Here is a 19714-nt window from a genome sequence, read left to right as displayed (position 1 = left end):
AATAGAAGACTGTAGATAAGAAATAATTCTTTACTGTACACCGTGGGAATACGAGACTGCTGTCAGTGGTAAAGAAACAATGTGTGAAACAACAGAGTTGTGCCAATTAGGTCTTAGCCTTAGAAACTGAACATAGAAGAGGAGGTTCCAGCATTAGACAAATATAATTTACAACTAACAGCTTTCAGTCACATCTCAGCACCCTGACTATGTGTCTGCTTACAGGGATGGCGTTCTGGCTGTAAATAAAGAGAGTGGTCAGATTACAGAGGAATATCTCCCCGAACAGCGATCGCATCTGTATGGAATAACAGCCGTTTACCCCTATTGTCCTTCTGGTGAGTTCTCCATCTGATGTATGTACATGATACTATGTTTATCTAGTTGAATATCCTGCCTTGTTCCAAGACGGATTGGGGGATTTTTGGACTGACATTTAATGCACCACTTTGATTCCATTTGGGGGAAATTACTACCATGGGTTGTAGAGGGCTTGCTGGGTATTGAAGCAGAAGCCCCAGAATAGGTCTGCCGAATTGTAGTTTTATTCTACACCTGGCAAAAGATTATTTTGTCATTGGCCAGCCTATCTTCTGTGCGTTGGAGAACAAGGGTGACGTTCTATCTATCTGATTCCTCAGAAAGCAGCTGAACATGTAGAAAAGTCTGAATCCCAGGAAGAGCAGCCAATTTATTTAAAAAAAAAAAAAAAGGAACATAACCTAGACCAGTGTTGGCTAACCTGTGGTACTCCTGGTGTTGTGAAACTACAAGTCCCAGCATGCTTTGCCAATATATAGCACCTTATTGCTGGAAGGGTATGCTGGGACTTGTAGTTTCACAATACCTGGAGTGTCGCAGGTTAGCTAACACTGACCTAGACCTTAAGAAAATCCCCTGTCCAGGCCATCTTGAAAAGAGGTAGAGTTGTGTGTACTCCTTTACGCCCACATCAGGTGACGTGGGCTTTCCACTCTCTGGTAACTTTTGGTAGAAATGTTCTGGCTTTGATCATAGATTGACCTTCTCAGCTAGATGCATATTTCTAAGAATCATGACCTTAAAAGCTATGCCGTTAAAAACAGACAAGTAAAGTCTCAGATACGCTAGCTGAAAATTCCATGGGACAGTTATGACATCCACTAGGAATCCCTGGTTCTTGCACAGGAGCTTGTAATTTAGCTGAGGCCATCAGATTGATCTCCATGATCAGGTTGCAGACCTAACTGTGGAGACCATTCTCCAGGATAAATGGCATGCCTGCTCAGTAAGTCCTCTTCCCAATTTTTCACCCTGGGATAAAACCCTGTTGAAACTACTGTGACATACCCCTCCGCCCAGCACAATCTGGCAATCTTTACTACGGTACTTCTGGTGCCTCCTTTGCCTGACTGGATAAGAATAGGTCTACCCCCTCGTATGGACAGAGCTTGGACGCAAAGTCTTTAAGTACTGCTCAAGAACATTTATGGGGAGCTTTTCCTTGGGCGCAAAGTCCATGTAGTCAGAGATTCAGGGTCACTGCTCCCCACCCCAGTAGGCTGGTATCAGTGGTCATGATGGTTCTGATCCAGAGACAATATGTGAGATTTCTTCAGTCACCAAAGCAGGGACTGATGGGTCTAAATGAGGGTTGGACCGTGACCACCCGGCCAGAATTTCATTCTGGAAATTCCACAAGTGGAATTGTGTAAAGATAACATTTCCTTATAAGTTTCATGCAATGGAGAACGGATACCTGCTTTAGGGTAAGCAGAGCTTTCACCTTTTTCTGGGACCTTCTACTTTGCTGTTAAAGAGAACAATCATGTATGAGGTTGGATTACTGATGGTTGTATCACACAGTCATGGCATTCAAGCATCTGCATTGTTATCCTCAAATGGGTTACGGGGAGAAGAGACTCCTTTATCACTAGGTCGTCCGCTTATGGTACAATATTTACCCTTCTTGACTTTAATAAGGGTGCTATGATCGGCTAAATTTTAGTGAACACCTTTGGTGCTGCAGCCAAACCAAACGGAAATGAGAATCCGCCCCTGGAAACCTGAGACGGCTGTTCTCCCCCTCCCAGCTTAGGACATGTAGTCATCTTTTATGATCATAGAGGTGAGAGATTCCATCTTGAATCTGTCCACATCCACAGATGTGTAGGGATTTCAGCTTCAAGATGAATTAAACAGTCAAGTCCAGTTTCTGTACAAGAAAGAGTTTTTGGTAATTACCCCAAGCTCTCTTGGGTCTGATATTATGACAATAGAGAATCAATGGTCTCCTGAAGGGCCACAAACTACCAGGGTAGGGGCACCAAGATATAGTCTTTGTCTATGCTGCCTCAGACCCACATGTGCAGAGAAGATCTTGTTCTTGCAGGATCAATGCATAAGAGACTGGTTTCACCACAGACTTTGCAGCAGGCTTGCTCTGCTGCTTTGGGGACCGCCTTGTGAAGCAGAAAAATGGCCACATGAGGAAGGTCCCCTCATATTCTTCGTTAAAGGAAAGGTTCAAAATCCTTGGGCCTTAGGTTTGGATGCATTCACAGGAAAGGGAAAAAAAAAAAAAAAAATTTCCACTGGGTGCTGAGAGAACAATGGTCCCATCCATAGTGACTCTGAAAGCCTCACCTTTCCAGTGGAGTGTTCTCTTAGGTCGTGAATTGGACTCCACATCTGTCTCCCAGTACCTACACCAAGACACGTGTCTGCTGCCTCCAGATGCTGGATAGGATGAGATCTGTGTCACACAAACACGCTTCCCTTCCTTGGTCCACCAAGGACAACAATTCTGATCTTGGGTTGTTAGATTGTAAGACAAAGTCTGCAAGATACTTGAAGTCTACCAGTTTTTTTGCACAGAGGCCTTGATAATTGTGGAGAAGATGGGAAGAAATAGTAAATAGTAAGTCTTCTTTCTTTTGACTAAAGATATCTGGTTCCTGAAGCTGAAAGTCTGTCGAACAGTGAAAACCAACTGTTTGAGACCCTGTCTGGGAGAGGAATCATCCTCCCAACTGCTTTGGTCCTCAAAATCTGAGTACCCTGAAATTTTACCCTCTTTAGAGGAAAGGCCGATCGGGAAAACCCTACTAAAATCAACCTGGGTAGATCCCTGCAGCGGCTTCTGAACTAAAGATGTTTCTAGCAAAGAAGATACTTGCCCCAAGCCTAAATCAGACTTCTGCAGTTTACAGACCTGATAGTCCCCCTTCCCCAGACATGCATGGACATTGGTCCTCAGCCTAATCCACATCCAGTGGTAAATGTCTATTTGGAACAGGTGCATAATGAATTTTCCCCCAGCAGCATTAAATGTGGAACTAGTCTCTATCAGACAGAGACAGGAGGGAGAGAGAATAAAATCCTGTAGAATACAGTCCAAAATAAAAAAACAAGTTAAGACAATGCAAAAGATAGAATGGTAAATTGCCCAATAGCGCATCAGAGGCTAATTACAGCACTAACAGCGTATAAATCCTTACAGTATTATGGAGAGCACACTCAAGAAAACAAATGATGATATCTATCAAAAAACATTTCCCAATTGCAGAGCCAAGAAACAATATTCGCTAGTAGAAGCTTGTCCCCCTAGCGGAGCAGAGCTCAGGTACCGCAAAGTCTTCGTTCTGGTGTACTGTAAATAAAGAAAGCGTGTCAAAAAGGAGGTGCTTAAGTAAGGGGTGATGCACCTCCTGATCTCCCCCAGCCACGAAGACTAATGCTGTTTTACCTGATCGGGACCAAGTGAACAAGGTGAACTGCACAAGCGCAGTCCCAGCTCTCAGAAGGAGACTGCACAGTCAGGATTTTCTGTGATGCAGTTGGGAGTCGCTGAAAAGTTAGGCTACCTGGTGACTGGTGTATGTAAGACCTGTGACCGGGAGCCACCTGGTGCAAGGACCAGGGAAGCCACGCTCACTGCCATTAGAATGTAAATAAAAAAAATATGAAATTAACATTTTCACTGAGCTGCCAACAGCAGCAATAAAAGTGCCCTACTCCAGGGCACTTAGTAAAAACACAAAGTGGTTAGCCATTGGTGGAGGCGTAAAGAAGGGGAGGAGCTTCTGACTCAAATAGTTTCAAAATCTAAGTGTCCACTTCAGTGAGCCCTCAATAGTCCACGGTATCAATGTCTGCCAAATAAGATAGTAAAAAATTGCTTTGCCATAAATCTCTCTCCTCTGCTAGAAGAGTAAAGGGCGAGTACAGATAATGGATGATATCTAGGGTGTCAACTGGTGCACAAAACCAACATAAACAGTCCCGTTTCCTGTACACTGCAAAAACTTTTATATGTTTCTATTGCAGGAAGGAAGTGATGTCACAAAACACGTTGACTAAAAATGGCTTTAGAGGAATCTCCTCTCCCTTCTCCTCTGGTTCTGTTAACAAGGATCGAGAAACTGAAGGAAGGACTCAGACACTACTTATAGACCAGCAATGACAAATGAACACATTTCCTTGCAAAAAAAGAAAAAGAAAAAAAAACAAAAAAAGTGTAAAGTTTTTTTTACCTCAATTTTTACTACTGTATTTTTTAAAGAAATGTTTTTACCTGTAAAGATTAATAAGATGCATCCAGTAACCTGTTTATCTGCAGCGACTAGAAAGGCATTGTAAAAAGAAAAATAAAAAAAAAAAAAAAAGAATTGAAGAATTCTCTCAGGCCAGAGGTTAATTTTAAATCTGTATTACGTTTACTTTTAACTCGATTTTAATGGTGCCGAATTTTTTTTTTTTTATATCTTTAATATGTAGTTTTCAATTTATATTATTTACAAGATGTCTACTGTGAAATAGAGAACTGTATATGGCCATGTTATTCTACCTATACCAAAAAAACCCAAGCTATAGAAATAAAAACTGTATACGTGCAATGAAACACTTCACAGTTAATTCAATAAAACTTTTTCCCTTACATGCGTTGGTCATTAATGGGTGGGTCTTATATACACAGTTAGGGGGGGATTCAGTTCAATGCGTTGTGCTGACGGACATCACCGCCGTGTATGCTGAGCAGATTCTCCTGCGAGTCACAAAATGCACAAGGGTGTATCGCTGCGTAGTGCCCTCTGTTTCGGAGGCATGACGTGGCACAATGCACTGAACTTTAATTGGCCCCATAGAATCAGAAGTCTATAACCATCAACTGATCAGCTCGAAGTTAAGTGAGGATTATACAGGTATCTTTAACGTGATCTAGGGCCTGATTCATTAAGGATCTTAACTTGAGAAACTTTTTATTTCAGTCTCCTGGACAAACCCATGTTACAATGCAAGGGGTGCAAATTAGTTTTCTGTTTTTCACAGAAGTTAAATACTGACTGTTTTTCATGTAGCACACAAATACTTGATAGCTTATTTGTACACTGACATTTAAAGTTGATATTTGTGTGCTAACTTATGTGCAAAACAGAATACTAATTTGCACCCCTTGCATTGTAACATGGTTTTGTCCAGGAGACTGAAATAAGAAGTTTCTCAAGTTAAGATCCTTAATGAATCAGGCCCCTAGTACTGAAATCAGACATCTATCATCATTTTCTTAACTGCACTAGAAAAGTGACAGGACAGGTTCCTCATGACAACCAATCAGATTCTTTCTGCAGAGTTCTCTAGGGGTTTCCATAAGTGTCCCTCCTTCAGGTCACTGTTCCTGCTACAACAATGCTGCATTTTCTGGCCAAACCGCTTGTGTGACAACCTCAAAGGTAAAAAAATAAACAAATTGATAACTATTTTAATGCCAAACCTTCTGTCTGGGATGCAGCGTGTGAATATCCTTGGACAGAGGTTTTCTGAATGAGCCCTAAAAACGTAATAGAAGGCACAGACTATAGGTTATCATTTACCGTCTATACTCGGACATACGTCATTGTGTAGTAGACAAAGTAAATGAGTCGTTCGCTCAGAAGGTTGTGTTCCCTCCAAAACAAACATAACTCAGTTTACACAGTATCAAAACAAGTCTGCAGCATTGCAACAAACCACAACTCTGTCCACGAAAACGACGTACAAAAGTTGACCCCAGGAAGTTTTATTTTACCTTCTTACAGCTATACAAGAAAAGGAACGCTGCATGCGGTCTTGTTATGGGAGCTGCGCGCACATTGTCTCTTATCTCCCCACTTTTCCCAGTCTGTGGTCAGTCTTGGGATCGGCTATAATGGCCTGGACAGCTACAATGGCCTCGTTAATCTTAGTCTGAAGTTCTCGGAGTTCTTCAACGTGAAGTAATCGCAGGATCCTGGCGGCGTCGTTCAAAACGGCATCTAATAAATACAGGTGTTTATGGTTACAGAGGGGCTGGTGTGATCTGCAGGTCAGTTTATTGCCTCTCACGTACCATCGTGCAACTTTAACTAATTACACTACAGAAAGCACAGACAGGAGTCACAAAGATAAAGCAGTGTCTGAGTGAGCAGGAAGGTCATAGCAAAGGCAATATTTTTGCCAGCTTTTACAATGATCCCTATAAAAACAAAGTAGCCCCACACCAGAGAAGACAGACAAGAAAATAGTGCATGTAAATAATTGGATGTGTTCTGCATAGGGATCATTGTTATTTTTACATGCATCCAGTATGTTGGTATAAACAGCAGCTTCTCATGTAACGTGTCTGAGCCCCAAGACATGACTAGTACAACCTTACCTCCAGTGTCAAATCCAAGGGTGTGTTTATCCAGGGAAACCGGAAGACCCTTAAAAAAATAATAAAAATACTCAGTTATAGGATGAATGGACAGATAGTCTATGTCAAATGCTAAGTATTATTCTTGTATTTCTCCACCCACTCTGGGGGTGATGGGGACATTAAGAAGAGTTATGAAAACATGCATTAACCCAAAATCCTGTAATCAATGTACAAAAACAAGTAGTCTCTGTATACGGTGATCCCTGCTGATGCGCTACACAGCGGTAAATGTCTGCTGCTCGTTTACAAGCTCTGCCATCAAAGCTGGGATTGGCGTTTGCGGATAACGTTAACCCTTTAGTGACCGGGTTTAGTTTGTACCGTTAAGAAAAGTGAAGATATGCAAATAATGTACTAGTGCTGGGACTTCAGCTACGTGAAAGATAAAAGTTTACGTTTCACTCAGCCAAGTAGGGATGTAAATGGTAACACAAAAAACATTGCAACAGGCAGATGAGGACAGAAGATGCCACAAGTCCATTCTGACAATTCTAAGACCATGAGCAACTAAACAATGAAAGATAGAAAAATCACCAGCTTGATCTTCTATCCCGTGTGCCATAAACACAATGAGGAGATCACACCCAATGTACAGAGCTGGGGTTAATGGGGGAGTTAGTACATTTACAGGTCTGTAACAACCAGCACTGGGAACATTGGAAATTCAGACAGAAATCTGAATAAAAAAAAACCAGCACTTTATTTCACTGGAGACTCCATATGGAAAATAGATCCAGAGTCATGTAAAACAGATGTCCTGTTATAATGGAGACTCGGATTTTGGAGACTTAAAATCAGGAGACAAGGAATAACCAGATTTGCATAAAATTTGCATGACTGAGCGACCACCACTTCACTTGATGGGCTGTCATATGTCTGTAGCTCATATTACACCACTCAGTCTGGTGCAGTGAATAAGTCTCTGTCGTGCGCAGCAAAGTATATCAGATATTGACTGTAGCTCTACTATCACTCTAATACACTTCTATATACTAGGCCTGACCAACCAGTGGCCCCATATACTGGCAGAGCATGCTGGGGCTTGTAGTTTTCATGGTATTTTCATGGACCCAGCTTCTCAGACTGACACTCTGCTAGAACCACTACATGCAATATGTTACCTGCAGACCCCTCAATGACAGAACAGGGTAAGGACACGCACCTCTCTGGAGCTGCTGGATTTGGCTATAGCCTCTGGGGTCAATCTCTCCTGGACAAGAATTCGTATCGCCTGGATATGAGACACGTGGAAAATCATTACAAACATTCAGACACCTGTACGGTAGACTCTGCATTTGTTTAGTACACATGATTAAAAGCCTTTTAATAAGGTGGCACGTTTAAAGTTTAGTACACATCTTTTTTTATTTTTAATTTGTCGTTGGCCTGTACCTGTTGCCTATACATGGTGGAGGCAGCCATTTTTGGCCTACACCAATATTAAATGAGAATGTGGCCAATCACCATTTATTATATAGTGCCAGCAACGTCACAGCGCTGTACAGAAAATATTTGTCATTCACACTTAAATGCCCCATCACATGTACAATGCACAGACTAGTTTTACTATTGTCAGCAGCAAATAACCTATCAGTATGCTTTTGGAGTGTGGGAGGAAACCAAAGCACCAGGAAGAAACCCACAGAAACACGTGGAGAACATATAAACTCCACACAGATAAGGCCATGGTTGGAAATCAAACTCATGACCCCAATGCTGTGAGGCAGAAGTGCTAACCACTGAGCCACCGTGCTGCCAATCACTTCACTAGGAACTAGTGACATCACTAAAGGGTGGGGGATAGGGACACTAGTTCCTATAGTATAAATCCTGGTCCCACCAACAGAATGGCTGCTTCCACAGTATGGGTGTGGCAGGTACACTTTATAAACAGTGAGAAGTGTGATTTTATCACAAAGAATTGTGTATTATAAGGAACAACATATCAGCCACTTGTAACTTATACGGATATAAGACGAGACATTGGTGTTGCGTCCTGTAATCTGTCTCACGTCCCCTCAGCCACAGAACTCCCTTCAAATGACTCTAGGGGGCGCAGTGAGCGAGAAGCAGCGATGGGGGCAGATCTTACTTTGATCATCATTAGGTAGTTGTCGTGCCGCTGGATCTGCAGGAGGTTCGCTAACGCCATCACGCCGGCTTTGACATCTGGATTGGTCACTATAGAGGGCAGGAGATGAAACGTGCATTTCACAAACTAGAAACAAATATACATTGAGGTGTCGGCAATGATGTAACGAGATTGGGGTGTAAAGAGGAATGTCAGCAAGTCGCTGCCGGACAGGGAGGAGAGGAAAGGACGTATACATGTAACATGTGGGTTATCTGTCCTCTGATGGAGGTTAGTTACTGGTCTACGGGCCGTACCATCCAGGTTTGTCAGCGGATCCGCGCTCTTTGTCACCTCGGCATTGAGAGGCTTCACATTCTGGTATTTAGAAGCTGCAAAAGAGAAAAGAAGATTCGTCACTTTGTGGACTGACATATTACAAATATAATACTATTTAAAGCATAAATGGGATTTAGAAGTTTGTTTAGCAAGAGTTCACCCCCCTCCCCCAACATGTACCAATCCTAATTTCTGTTTTTTCCTAAACATCATCTCGCCTAGTAATGCATCATCCTGGCTTTTCTGTGCGTTATAAATGTGACTCAGGGCATTGAAAGGAAAGAGTTTCCGACACTGAGGACAGGACGTCATTGGGAGAAAAAGGAATATATTTAATAATAGCGGAGTTCAGGAAGAACGTTCCTCAGATTTATACATCAGTAACATAGTACATAGGAGTGATGTGATCTCTTCATTTATATAAAAGGCTGTGTTTATTGGACAGAGCCAATATTATCAGTTAGGAAAATGAAGTCAGGGTTTATCATAGGAAACCGTAGTAAACAACCCCCCTCGGGGAAGCATTATCAGACCTTCTAGAAAAGAAAAGGAGGATTTTTCTCTATGCAAATAAACACAACAACAATTTTACATAGATAAAAGCAGAAATGCAAAACCATTTATATTACTATACCCCAAGTGTGTGTTATGTGGAAGTCTAAAATCAGACATCTAAATACAATACCCCCGAATACCCCCCCACCTGTGAAACCCTCTTTAAACCCAACACTCAGAGCCCTGGTTTGGATGTGATGTATATTAATCTCTCTGAAAAAACACCATTGTCTTTCACCTGCAGTCACTATTTACACTCTCTGTGGACAGCAGCGGGTTTAGTTCCTGGGATGTATAAAGGACATTGATTGCAGGAACATCCCCAGGGTCACCCTCTTGTCCAGCTACCAAAATAAAAAAAGAAATAACCAACAAAAAAAACAAAAACCACATTTTTAAATTCCCCTTTCACATCCATAAGTAGTAGAGCCAGAAGGGGAACATGTTTAAGTATCTATTTTGGCTACCAGAAATTATGGGGAAAATAAATCCATTATTAGCTTGTGTGCACCTTCATGCAATTGTTACTAGATACCCCACTAGATATCTTTTGAGTGGGACACAGAGCTGCTCCATGACAACGTATAGAGGTCCAGACAGGTGCGTTCTATCCCTGATGATATAAATACAAGGCTAATGAGCAACGCATTTAGTAAAGGATGCAAGAGGGCACACAAACCAACAAATTAATCAGAGGGCATCATATCACAATGGAAAGGCTCTGAGACGTACACACGCTGGCTCTCCTGAGAACACTAGAGTGATAATACCACCATGAACGAGAGAAACATCGCCAGTCCATGTGGTGTTTATTTATAAAGCCTCAGAATGACAGACATGACGAGTTGATTACCATTATCTCCGTACTCCAGACGCACCGCCAGCCCCAGGAGCCAGTCTATGGCTTCCGGACGTTCCTGGACTTTGAAGGGACACGTGACATCTTTCAAATACTGGAAAGTAAAAAAGTAAATAAAAGACATCAATCCACACAATGTCCTTTATCAATGGGACCTTATTGTAATATGGATACAAGTCAGCATAATTAATTATTGGCCAGGGGCTCTCTGCAAGAGATCAGTGCTGGCTCTGTATATACGGAGAACACTGCTCCAATTTTCTATATAGGCCAAAAGTATAATACGCAAAACAGTTATAACAAATAAGTCTGGTATAACATCTATGGCTGCTGACAAGGCCGTGGATTTATTATTCCAAGTCAGTGACTTTTACAGTAATGAAGAGTTCTTCTGAATACGTCCTGGTGTGACGGCTCTGACATTGGAGTGTAGCGCCCTGCCCTATACAAAGTGTTCTCCTGTATACTTCCACTATAGAACTATACAACACACTAAGTATTATAGTAAACCAACCCAACGCAGTGGTTTAAAGGACAGAAAGATGATATTTTCATTTTTTACTTTTATCTACGTTCTGGTAACAAGAAATAGAGGAAAAGAACAACAAAATCTACCTTTTCATACTGTTTAGTCCACTCAGCATTGTGTATATTTCTTAAATTTCCCCGATCTTCAATTTTGTAGTGTCTAATTTTCTGATCTTCTAACCAAACAATAAAGTTTCGAAATTCAGTATCATCTGAAAAACAGGACAAAATTAGTCAGAGCAGAGAAGTAACGTAAAGTACCTGTTAGTTTTCAAAAGAGATCTAGAGAGATAGAGAACCTGTGATGGAATGAACTGACTAAGAGACCCTTTCGGCTGCATATAGAAATCTTACAGATAAGCGCTTTATTATTTATTCCTGGAGTATACGGCACTGGTGTGGACCTATTTGACTGGATTGGAGTACCCAGGCTTTATATACTGATGAGCAGTTCTTCAAGAATTTATTTGGGACGTACAACACACACCTTGGTTTGGGAATCATAATTTCTAAAAAATACTACACCATAGGCGCCTTTCCCTTCTGCTTTGTATTTTAGATTTGTCCGTTGGTATACCATCCGAATTTGAAGGAGGTGTCCTGGTGTGAACTTTTATTGGACTACAATGATACAATCTTGAATTGAGCGCCAGGATTGTCGTCATTTGCTTTTCTAGAGAATATATATAATTTTGGGAAGAATTACACATGTGCATGACTGCTTTTCTTGCAATTATTTGCAGATCAAAAGTCACATTCCCCAGCATTCTCTGGAACATTACACCTTTAACATTTACGCCAAATCTGATAGTTTGTTTACAAAGTAATGACAAGTTTGCTCTAACTTTAAAGTTACAAAGTTGCTCCAACTTTTGTTACAAACGAATCTCCATGTTTTCTCAAGAAACCATTATCAACGCTGTAAAACAGTTCTGTAAATAGGGAAATTCATTTTGTCTCAATTTAATTCTCTCAACTGTCACCATCAGCAGCGACTACATTGGATTCTTCATTTTCACCACATTCATGAACTTCTGAAAGCTAAGTGCCTAGATTGATACAAAGGGGTAGATTCACTAAAGAGTCTACTAAGGGAAAGTGGAGGTGTTGCTTTCCAGAAGGCTTTTATTTGTTACTACATCCACCACCGGCCTTCCAGCTATCACCGACAGAGAGGCGTACAGGAAGTTTCCACAGTCCCCGACTGCCATTATATGTAATACCAGACAATAAGACCCACAATTACCCTATATATAATATAGTTTATGTTGCATTGCTTATGATAACTACAAAGTAATCAGACTGATGTGTAACATGTTGGCATTACACATGATAATCAGTGTCAGATTCAACAGCACCATCTTGTGGATGCTAGTGGTATTACTGGCTAGCTTATAGTTTCATAGAGAAGAGGTGGTGAAGAGCTGAGAACCACAAGAAGGCAGAGCTGAATATACATCCTTCTACCCTGTAGAAAACAAAAGCAGAAACCTTTAGCTCCTAGGTCTTATCCCATCTACCAGCCAAACCACTATAACACACAAGGTGCTCCAGCTTCACCAACCCCATCACACAGCAAATATACAGCCTAATCGCTCTTCTAACCCCCATCAGTTGCCTTCCCCCCCCCCCCCCCCCCATTTAAGTCTGACATTTACGCTGTGAGGGAAAGAGCCAACTTATTCTCAGTCTCTCCTGCCCTCAGTCAGAGTCTAAGGTAAATCCAGCCTCGCATTAAGACAAGTAACAGCCACCAAGGTAGAAGAGACTGCACTAGTAAGAGGGGGCAAATCAAGAAAAAATATGTTTGGACCATATCACGTTCCTAAGTGTACACTGGATTCCCAATGACGGAGCATTAAACCAATATAACAATCACTATACAGTTACAATAACCGTGCACAACAGCCTGATACTCACTTTAGATATTGCAGTGTATGTGGCCAATAGATCTCCCCTATTATCCATCACCCCCCCTCCCCCCCCCCCTCATGTGAAATGCTGCAAATGAGGTTGGAGGAGAGTACAGGGGTCATAGAAGCAGACAGACTTATCCAAAAGTGCAGGGCCAGTCTGGTAACAGACAATATGCCACCAACGCATGGTGACCAGGATTTTACCATCAAGGAGAGAGTTCTTGTACAGTAAATAGAGAGAGAAATGAACGATAAGCGCTCCTTATAGGGATTAGGAGATGGGAGTATGGATGCTGCCACCGTTCCAATAAGGGGAAACCTACCAGTCCCCAAAAGAAGATATATAGAGGAAATAGAAAATTTTGGCTTATTGTAATCCAAGACAAAGCAGAAATAGAAAGATGGGGCCATTACCAACATAGTATTTCTCAGCTACAGTCTGTAGTATCCCAAATAAGTCACAATTTGAGACTGCAGATTTGAGAGAAATTACTGCCCTAGCCAAAGAGATCTATCTACCCACTTGTCCATGATGATGAAAATCAACTAATGACCTATTGGAATTACTTAAGGACAGGAGTGAAAAATCCCTGCTTTAACCTGGGTACACACTAATGCAATCTTACTTCATTTAACAATTTTACCAACGACAGAGTCCTGATCAGCAAACCAATTCATGTGTACACACCTACACCATTTACCTTCAGATCTGTGACCTTCATCTCTCATAACCATCTGCTGAAAAGATCCTGACTCATACACTGTACAGATATCTGCCTACACTGCTGGTGGTGAGTGTGTACACACTGCCACATTTGCCCGACATTGTTTTATCGTTGAGTGCGATTTTTAGAAAGTTTGGAAAACCAAATCAACAGATTTGATGCGCTTTGGTGCGATAAAACACGATCATGGGAGCGTACACACTAATGCGACAGTTGTTTATCGTGTGATCTGCACGATAATTGAATTAGTGCGTATCCAGCTTTAGAGGAGATGTAGAACATTGTATTATTAGTGGACAGCCTAATATTAACCCAATGATGGCAGCACAGAGACAGTAAAGTGTGTATTAACCCTTTCCTGACTGGAGGTGGATTGCACATCAATCAGGACTATTTTCACACCACCAGGAATAACTTTAATATCTTGGTCTTCTCAAGTAACACAAGTACTTTTTACATAACACAGTCTTCTACTGCCGGCATAATGGAAGAGAGCTCTTAATTTCACAAGCATTAGAAAGGAAATTACATAAGCAAACAATACATTTCTTAACTATTCCTATAACTGTACACAAGTGGTGCAGCCCTAGATCATATCCCCAAAATGCAACTGTCTTGTTTTCTCTCAAGAATGAGGATATCACAGATATATAATAACGGTTTAATGCAATTACAGGGCTTTAAATGTGGGGATAAATTATTTTTACAATTTTAAGGTTCTTTTAAACCAGGGAAATCCTTTAAACTTCATTTGAGACTCCAACAGGTTTCCCTCATTTACAGCAAATCTAGATCAGTGATGGGCAACAGGATGTCCACAGGTCACTTGTGGGCAGCCAAACCGTCACCTGTGGGTATTTCTCCAAAAGGCGGATTTTTGGAAAGCTCTCTGCAGAATTGTGTTGTGCCTGTTCCAGTCTTACACCCAACTTTCAATATCTGGTCACCCAGATGTCAGATTATCTTGTAAAGTCTTCTAAAACCTGTTTATCTTACATTAAAACATAAGCGGATATGTTATAACAGATTGATGCTTCCTTGAGATTGCCCCTCACTGCAATAGATCCATTGTACGCTGAACTGGGCCAAGTGCTACAGAATTTGCTGGCGCCACATAAATAATTGTTGATATTGATGAATGGTAACTAGCAGATACAGTTCAGCATGAATGGATTATTACTGCCTTCTATGGGCACATAGGGGTCTGTCGTCCTCCGATGGAGACCAAAGTAAATTCACAGGGACGGTCCTAACCTATCCTCAGATTTCTACACTGAGGACACTGGGTTCAGCTGTCAAGCACTGAGGAACAGGAACTGAATGAAAGTGGTCCAGCTTCCATCACTGGACCCCAAATATGTGACTGACAACAATGGGAGCCTCAAATCACCATCTTTAACTTCATATTCATAAAAACAACCACTTGTACCAAATTAACTCAAAACACCAGAACAGTAATGTCAGATGCACTGCTCTCCTTAATGTATTTGAGGCAGTGGCGGAACTACCATTGGTGCGGCAGGTGCTGTGCAGCGGAGCCCATGGAGATGATGGGGCCCACTGCATGGCAGATGCACAGGGTCAGGGGCCCTGGTTCCCACTTCCCCGCAAACGGGCCTCACAACTTGCTAGTTCCGCCTTTGACTTGAGGCATTACTCCAACGTACCTCATGCCTCCCATGAACTTTTACAAAAGCAGTAAATGAGGTACAGGAGAAGATGAAGAACCCTCCCATCCCTGTACCTCCTCTACTGCAGCTATCAGTCAGTGAGCTCTCTGAAACATGGTTTTATAGGTCAATGTGCAAGTCCTCATTTAGTCACTGACTAAGGAAATCAGCACCTGTCACAGCTATAGAGGTGCTAAGGAAAGGCAGAGTGTCAACTACTACAAGCCAGTGACAGGCAGCGCAGATGCCAACCGCCACATGCCAGGGACAGGCAGCGCATGTGCCAACCACCACAAGCCAGGCACAGGCAGCGCAGATGCCAACCACCACATGCCAGGCACAGGCAGCGCAGGTGCCAACCGCCACATGCCAGGCACAGGCAGCGCAGGTGCCAACCGCCACATGCCAGGCACAGGCGCCAACCGCCACATGCCAGGCACAGGCAGCGCAAGTGCCAACCCCTACATGCCAAGGCACAGGCAGCGCAGGCGCCAACCGCCGCATGCCAAGGCACAGGCAGCGCAGGTGCCAACCGCCACATGCCAAGGCACAGGCAACACCATACAGTAGGAAAAACTGGACATACAAGGTAGACAAAATAAACGTAGACATGAAAACAAAGGGTATGGAGGACCCTGCTCATCAGTGACCTTACATTCTAAGGGGAAGAGGGCGCAGCTGAAACAAGAGGAGCGAGTGTGGCTCAGAGTGGAGATTGGGACAGTTGTGAGTGTGCATTAGTGTGAGTAGTAATATGCCAGGACAGGCACAGCAGGTGCAGCCCCTCATCAGATAAAGGATCCTCCCCCCAACGTGTTATATTACTGACATGTGGATGAAAGTCCCTATAACCCCCTTTACCAGACGAGAGAGCCTCTATATCTGCTGTGTGTGCGCTTCATAATAACGCCGCCAGCAGGGGGCGCTGCTCCGCCAGCTCCTATGGCAGACATGACTGTACTATGAGCTGTCTGAGCCCGGTGACAGGACCGGGATACAGGAGCGGACCCCCGGGGACTGGACCCCGCCGCCTCCTCCCCCATTTCTCACCTTTACAGTTGAAGTTGGACGGGTTGTGATAGTCCAGGGCCTGCAGCTTCCTGCGGAACATGGTACCTCGGTGACCGGCTGCTCTCCACAAGCTCACCAGCCAGTGCGCAGCCGTACCGCGCGTCCAATCATAGCCCTCGAATGGCCGTTCGTCCAATCACGGCTAAGGCGTGGGTTATCCCTTAGCCAATCACAGCGCTTATCACGGAGCCACAATACAGACAGCGCGTCTACCGGCTAATAGATGAACCAATAGGATCCCAAGCACTGATCAGGACGAGCCAATCACAGAACGTCATGATACGTCATGATACGGCAGTGACGATTTGACATTTGTAGTGAAGCCACGGAGCTATAGCGATGTGTAAATCACTGGAGATGGATAAAAGGGGCGTGGTTTTACGTGCACTCCCGAAATGCACAGCGCGCTGTGCCCCCCGCTCCTTTCGTCAGAGTTTATGGCTGATGTACAAAGCGTCCATTTTAGCTGTGGGCAAAACCATCCGTGACTAGATATATCTGACTAACCTTCAGAGCTCTGTGTATGTAATCAGCATGTTAGAGTGTGCTTCGCATAGCATAATGCATGATGTTTAAATCAGTGTTTCCACAGAATTACAGATTATGGTTTTATTTACCTCAGCGTGTGCCCAAAACAAATATGGCCGCTAAAGTTTTATAGTAGGCCTAGGTTACATGCGGCTTTTTAGCTGGTTGGGAAGTACAAATTCCCAGCATGACGACCAGTCCTAATAATATATTGTAAATTTGTGACAGGGTCAGTGTGTGGCAGAGAGGGTAAGTAGGTATATGGGGGTATATGTATGCGTCCCAACTGTACATACACTATGGTCATACTCGTCAACTCTCCCTGAATGTCAGGGGTGACTATAGGGGTGACCTCCCTCACTCCCTGAAGAGTCTGGCATTCTCCCTGATGCTGAGCCAGTACAAGACATGGTTGGCTTCGCCATCTGTGGCATGATGACACAGTTCAGAAATTGTGTCCTATGTCCATGTATTGGTGCCTATGGAGGTGGCCATTTTCATGGAGACCAAGATTTAATCAAAGACTGACAGGTAAGACAACATGACTTCAGTAATGGAGACAGAAATGTAAAAGACACTTCAGTCTCTAGAGATTCATTAGCTGCTTTTCTTTAACACATAGTTGCCTACTCTACCGGAATGTCCGGGAGACCTCCCGGGTTCCCGGGAGAGCAGGGCAACCTCCCGGTTCTCGCCCCCGCAATAGATAAGTGGCGGGGGGCAGGGCATAATGACACAAATATCACGTCATATTAGCCCCGCCACCTGCTGTAATTGGCCAAAATTGTGACAATCGTTTAGTGGGCGGTGCCAAAATTGTTATTCATCAAGCCCCGCCCAGGCACACCCACCTCTCCCGAGATCTCCCTGCAGCCAATGAGGAAAAGTTAACAAGTATGACTATGGTACTTGTTGATTCTATGGGCACCACTTGACATGATGGAGCTGTGCAGGTACAAGCTGTCTGAGCACTATAGTCTGGGAATCCATAGAAACAGAGAAAATAAATAAATTTATCTTTTATTCAGGTTTTAAATCACAAAAAAGTGCTATTTCAATAAGCTCTTTAAACTTTTATATCCATTGTAGAAAAGAAGAATTTGCCAGTTGAAAAGCACAGAAAGTATAACAATACTTTTCTTGTTCAGTGTAGTGTAGTTTTTTTTAAAAATATATAATTCACTGTTTACTATTATAAGTTTAAGTGTCATTTAAGAGTTTAAAGATAAATGTGGCTTATATGAATGCACAATCCTCTTATCTTCATAGAAGTATTTTATGATTACATAAAGATCTTTGGATTTGTGACAATTACAATTTGAGAATTGACAGATTGATCAAGTAATTTCTAATTGTTTTTCTGTGATCCCAATGGTCTGCTGCCTGTAACTATATGACACACCAATGGCAGTTTACTCATACAGTATTATACCTCAACTGTGTTGGTCTAACACTGGTAATCTGATGATGTTTGAGCCATGACATTCAGGTTACATGTTACCAGATTAGTATTATTAAAGTAATATAAATTCTATTAGTCACTCTGTATTTATGTATTATATGTATCCTTTATATCCTTATTCACTTTAGAAAAGTATTTTTTATTTTTATTTATAATCATTGTTTGTATTTTTGTCTTCAGTGGTCAATAAAATAATATACCTTTACCTCTCAACTGTCCCAATTCCAGCAGAATAGTCCTGATTTTAAGGGACTATACTGATCTGCCAGGAGCTTGTCCCGGCATGAAGGACATCTGGGACGTATTTCCACTCTTCCCTTTACATACATGCTGTGTGTACCACTTAGTGGTGCACTCTTTATATAAGGGAAGTTGGGAGGGAGATGTAGGGGATTGGATGGAAGTGCTAGCCACGCCCTCTAAGGTGCTGGCCACACCTCCTCCAGCGGGATGGCACTTCTCATACTAGGCCCTTGATCATTTTCAGCTCCAAGCCTGTGTGTTCCTGGTCAGGCCGCCCTCACGCCACCAAACGTCTCTCCACTTCCTGCGCAGACATCTACTTCTCTACAAATGCTGCCATTTTGCTACGCACCCTGGTGGAATTTGAGGTGCACAGCGGGTCTAAACCTGTATTTGCCATGGTAAAGCAGCTGATGGTCGATGAGGTTGAAAAAAGACACCAGTCCATCAAGTTCAACCTACTCTGGATCTCCTACGATCCCTCATTTATATTTGAAATTGATCCAGATTGAACAACCGCCCATCTGTTTCTGGAAAAATCCCTCCAGACCCAATATTGCAGTCTTATCTTTCCCTGTATCCACTACTATCCTTCATTTAATTAACGGTCGTATCCCTGGATACACTTTTTCACAAAAAATTGTCTAACCCTTTCTTAAACATATCAATTGAATCTGGAGTCACAACCTTCCTTTGCAGTGAACTCCATAACTTGACTGCTCTTACTGTAAAGAACCCTTCCTTTGAAGGTTGTGAAACTTCCTCTCCTCTAACCTTAGATTATCGCAGCTGATCTAGTTAAATAATGTTCTTTGCCTGAGGGTATTCGTTCCCTAAATTAGGGACATGTAATTGTGAGTCAATATACTAAATAACAGACTATTGGTCTTAATATCACATCCCTGAAGAGACCTCCAGCGCTGATTCCAGGTTGCAGATCAATAATTCACCTTCCAGATGTTACTGAACAGCATCCTGGCATTATCAGGAGATTAGCGCTGAGGCTAGGGAAGTACGTGGAGCGACCTTTAATGGTATGATTGGCCCATTTAT

The 19714-nt window shown here is 42.6% G+C and overlaps 2 protein-coding genes across 2 annotated transcripts in view; one reads left to right on the top strand and one right to left on the bottom strand.

Annotated features, from left to right (window-relative positions):
- The window catches only part of NID2 (nidogen 2), a 46276-nt gene extending 41627 nt beyond the window's left edge, over positions 1-4649 (top strand). The window contains exons 21-22 of the mRNA XM_075193314.1: positions 226-338; positions 4309-4649. Of these exons, the coding sequence (XP_075049415.1) occupies positions 226-338; positions 4309-4319 (124 nt within the window). The 3' untranslated portion in view covers positions 4320-4649. The remainder of the gene's footprint in view (positions 1-225; positions 339-4308) is intronic.
- A 1372-nt stretch (positions 4650-6021) lies between these two features.
- On the bottom strand, positions 6022-16703 carry RTRAF (RNA transcription, translation and transport factor). The gene is made up of 8 exons (XM_075193315.1): positions 16408-16703; positions 11134-11258; positions 10513-10612; positions 9083-9157; positions 8787-8875; positions 7857-7925; positions 6653-6701; positions 6022-6272 (listed from the first exon to the last, which is right to left on the bottom strand). Exons 1-8 carry the CDS (start codon positions 16466-16468, stop codon positions 6118-6120), a joined length of 723 nt encoding a protein of 240 aa, XP_075049416.1. The 5' UTR covers positions 16469-16703; the 3' UTR covers positions 6022-6117.
- Between the last annotated feature and the right edge of the window lie 3011 nt (positions 16704-19714).

This window comes from Mixophyes fleayi, chromosome 12 (genome assembly GCF_038048845.1).
Source record: "Mixophyes fleayi isolate aMixFle1 chromosome 12, aMixFle1.hap1, whole genome shotgun sequence".
Classification (NCBI taxonomy): domain Eukaryota; kingdom Metazoa; phylum Chordata; class Amphibia; order Anura; family Limnodynastidae; genus Mixophyes; species Mixophyes fleayi.
The sequence above is the reverse complement of the archived record's forward strand: the minus strand, read 5'-3'. Positions and strand labels throughout refer to the sequence as shown.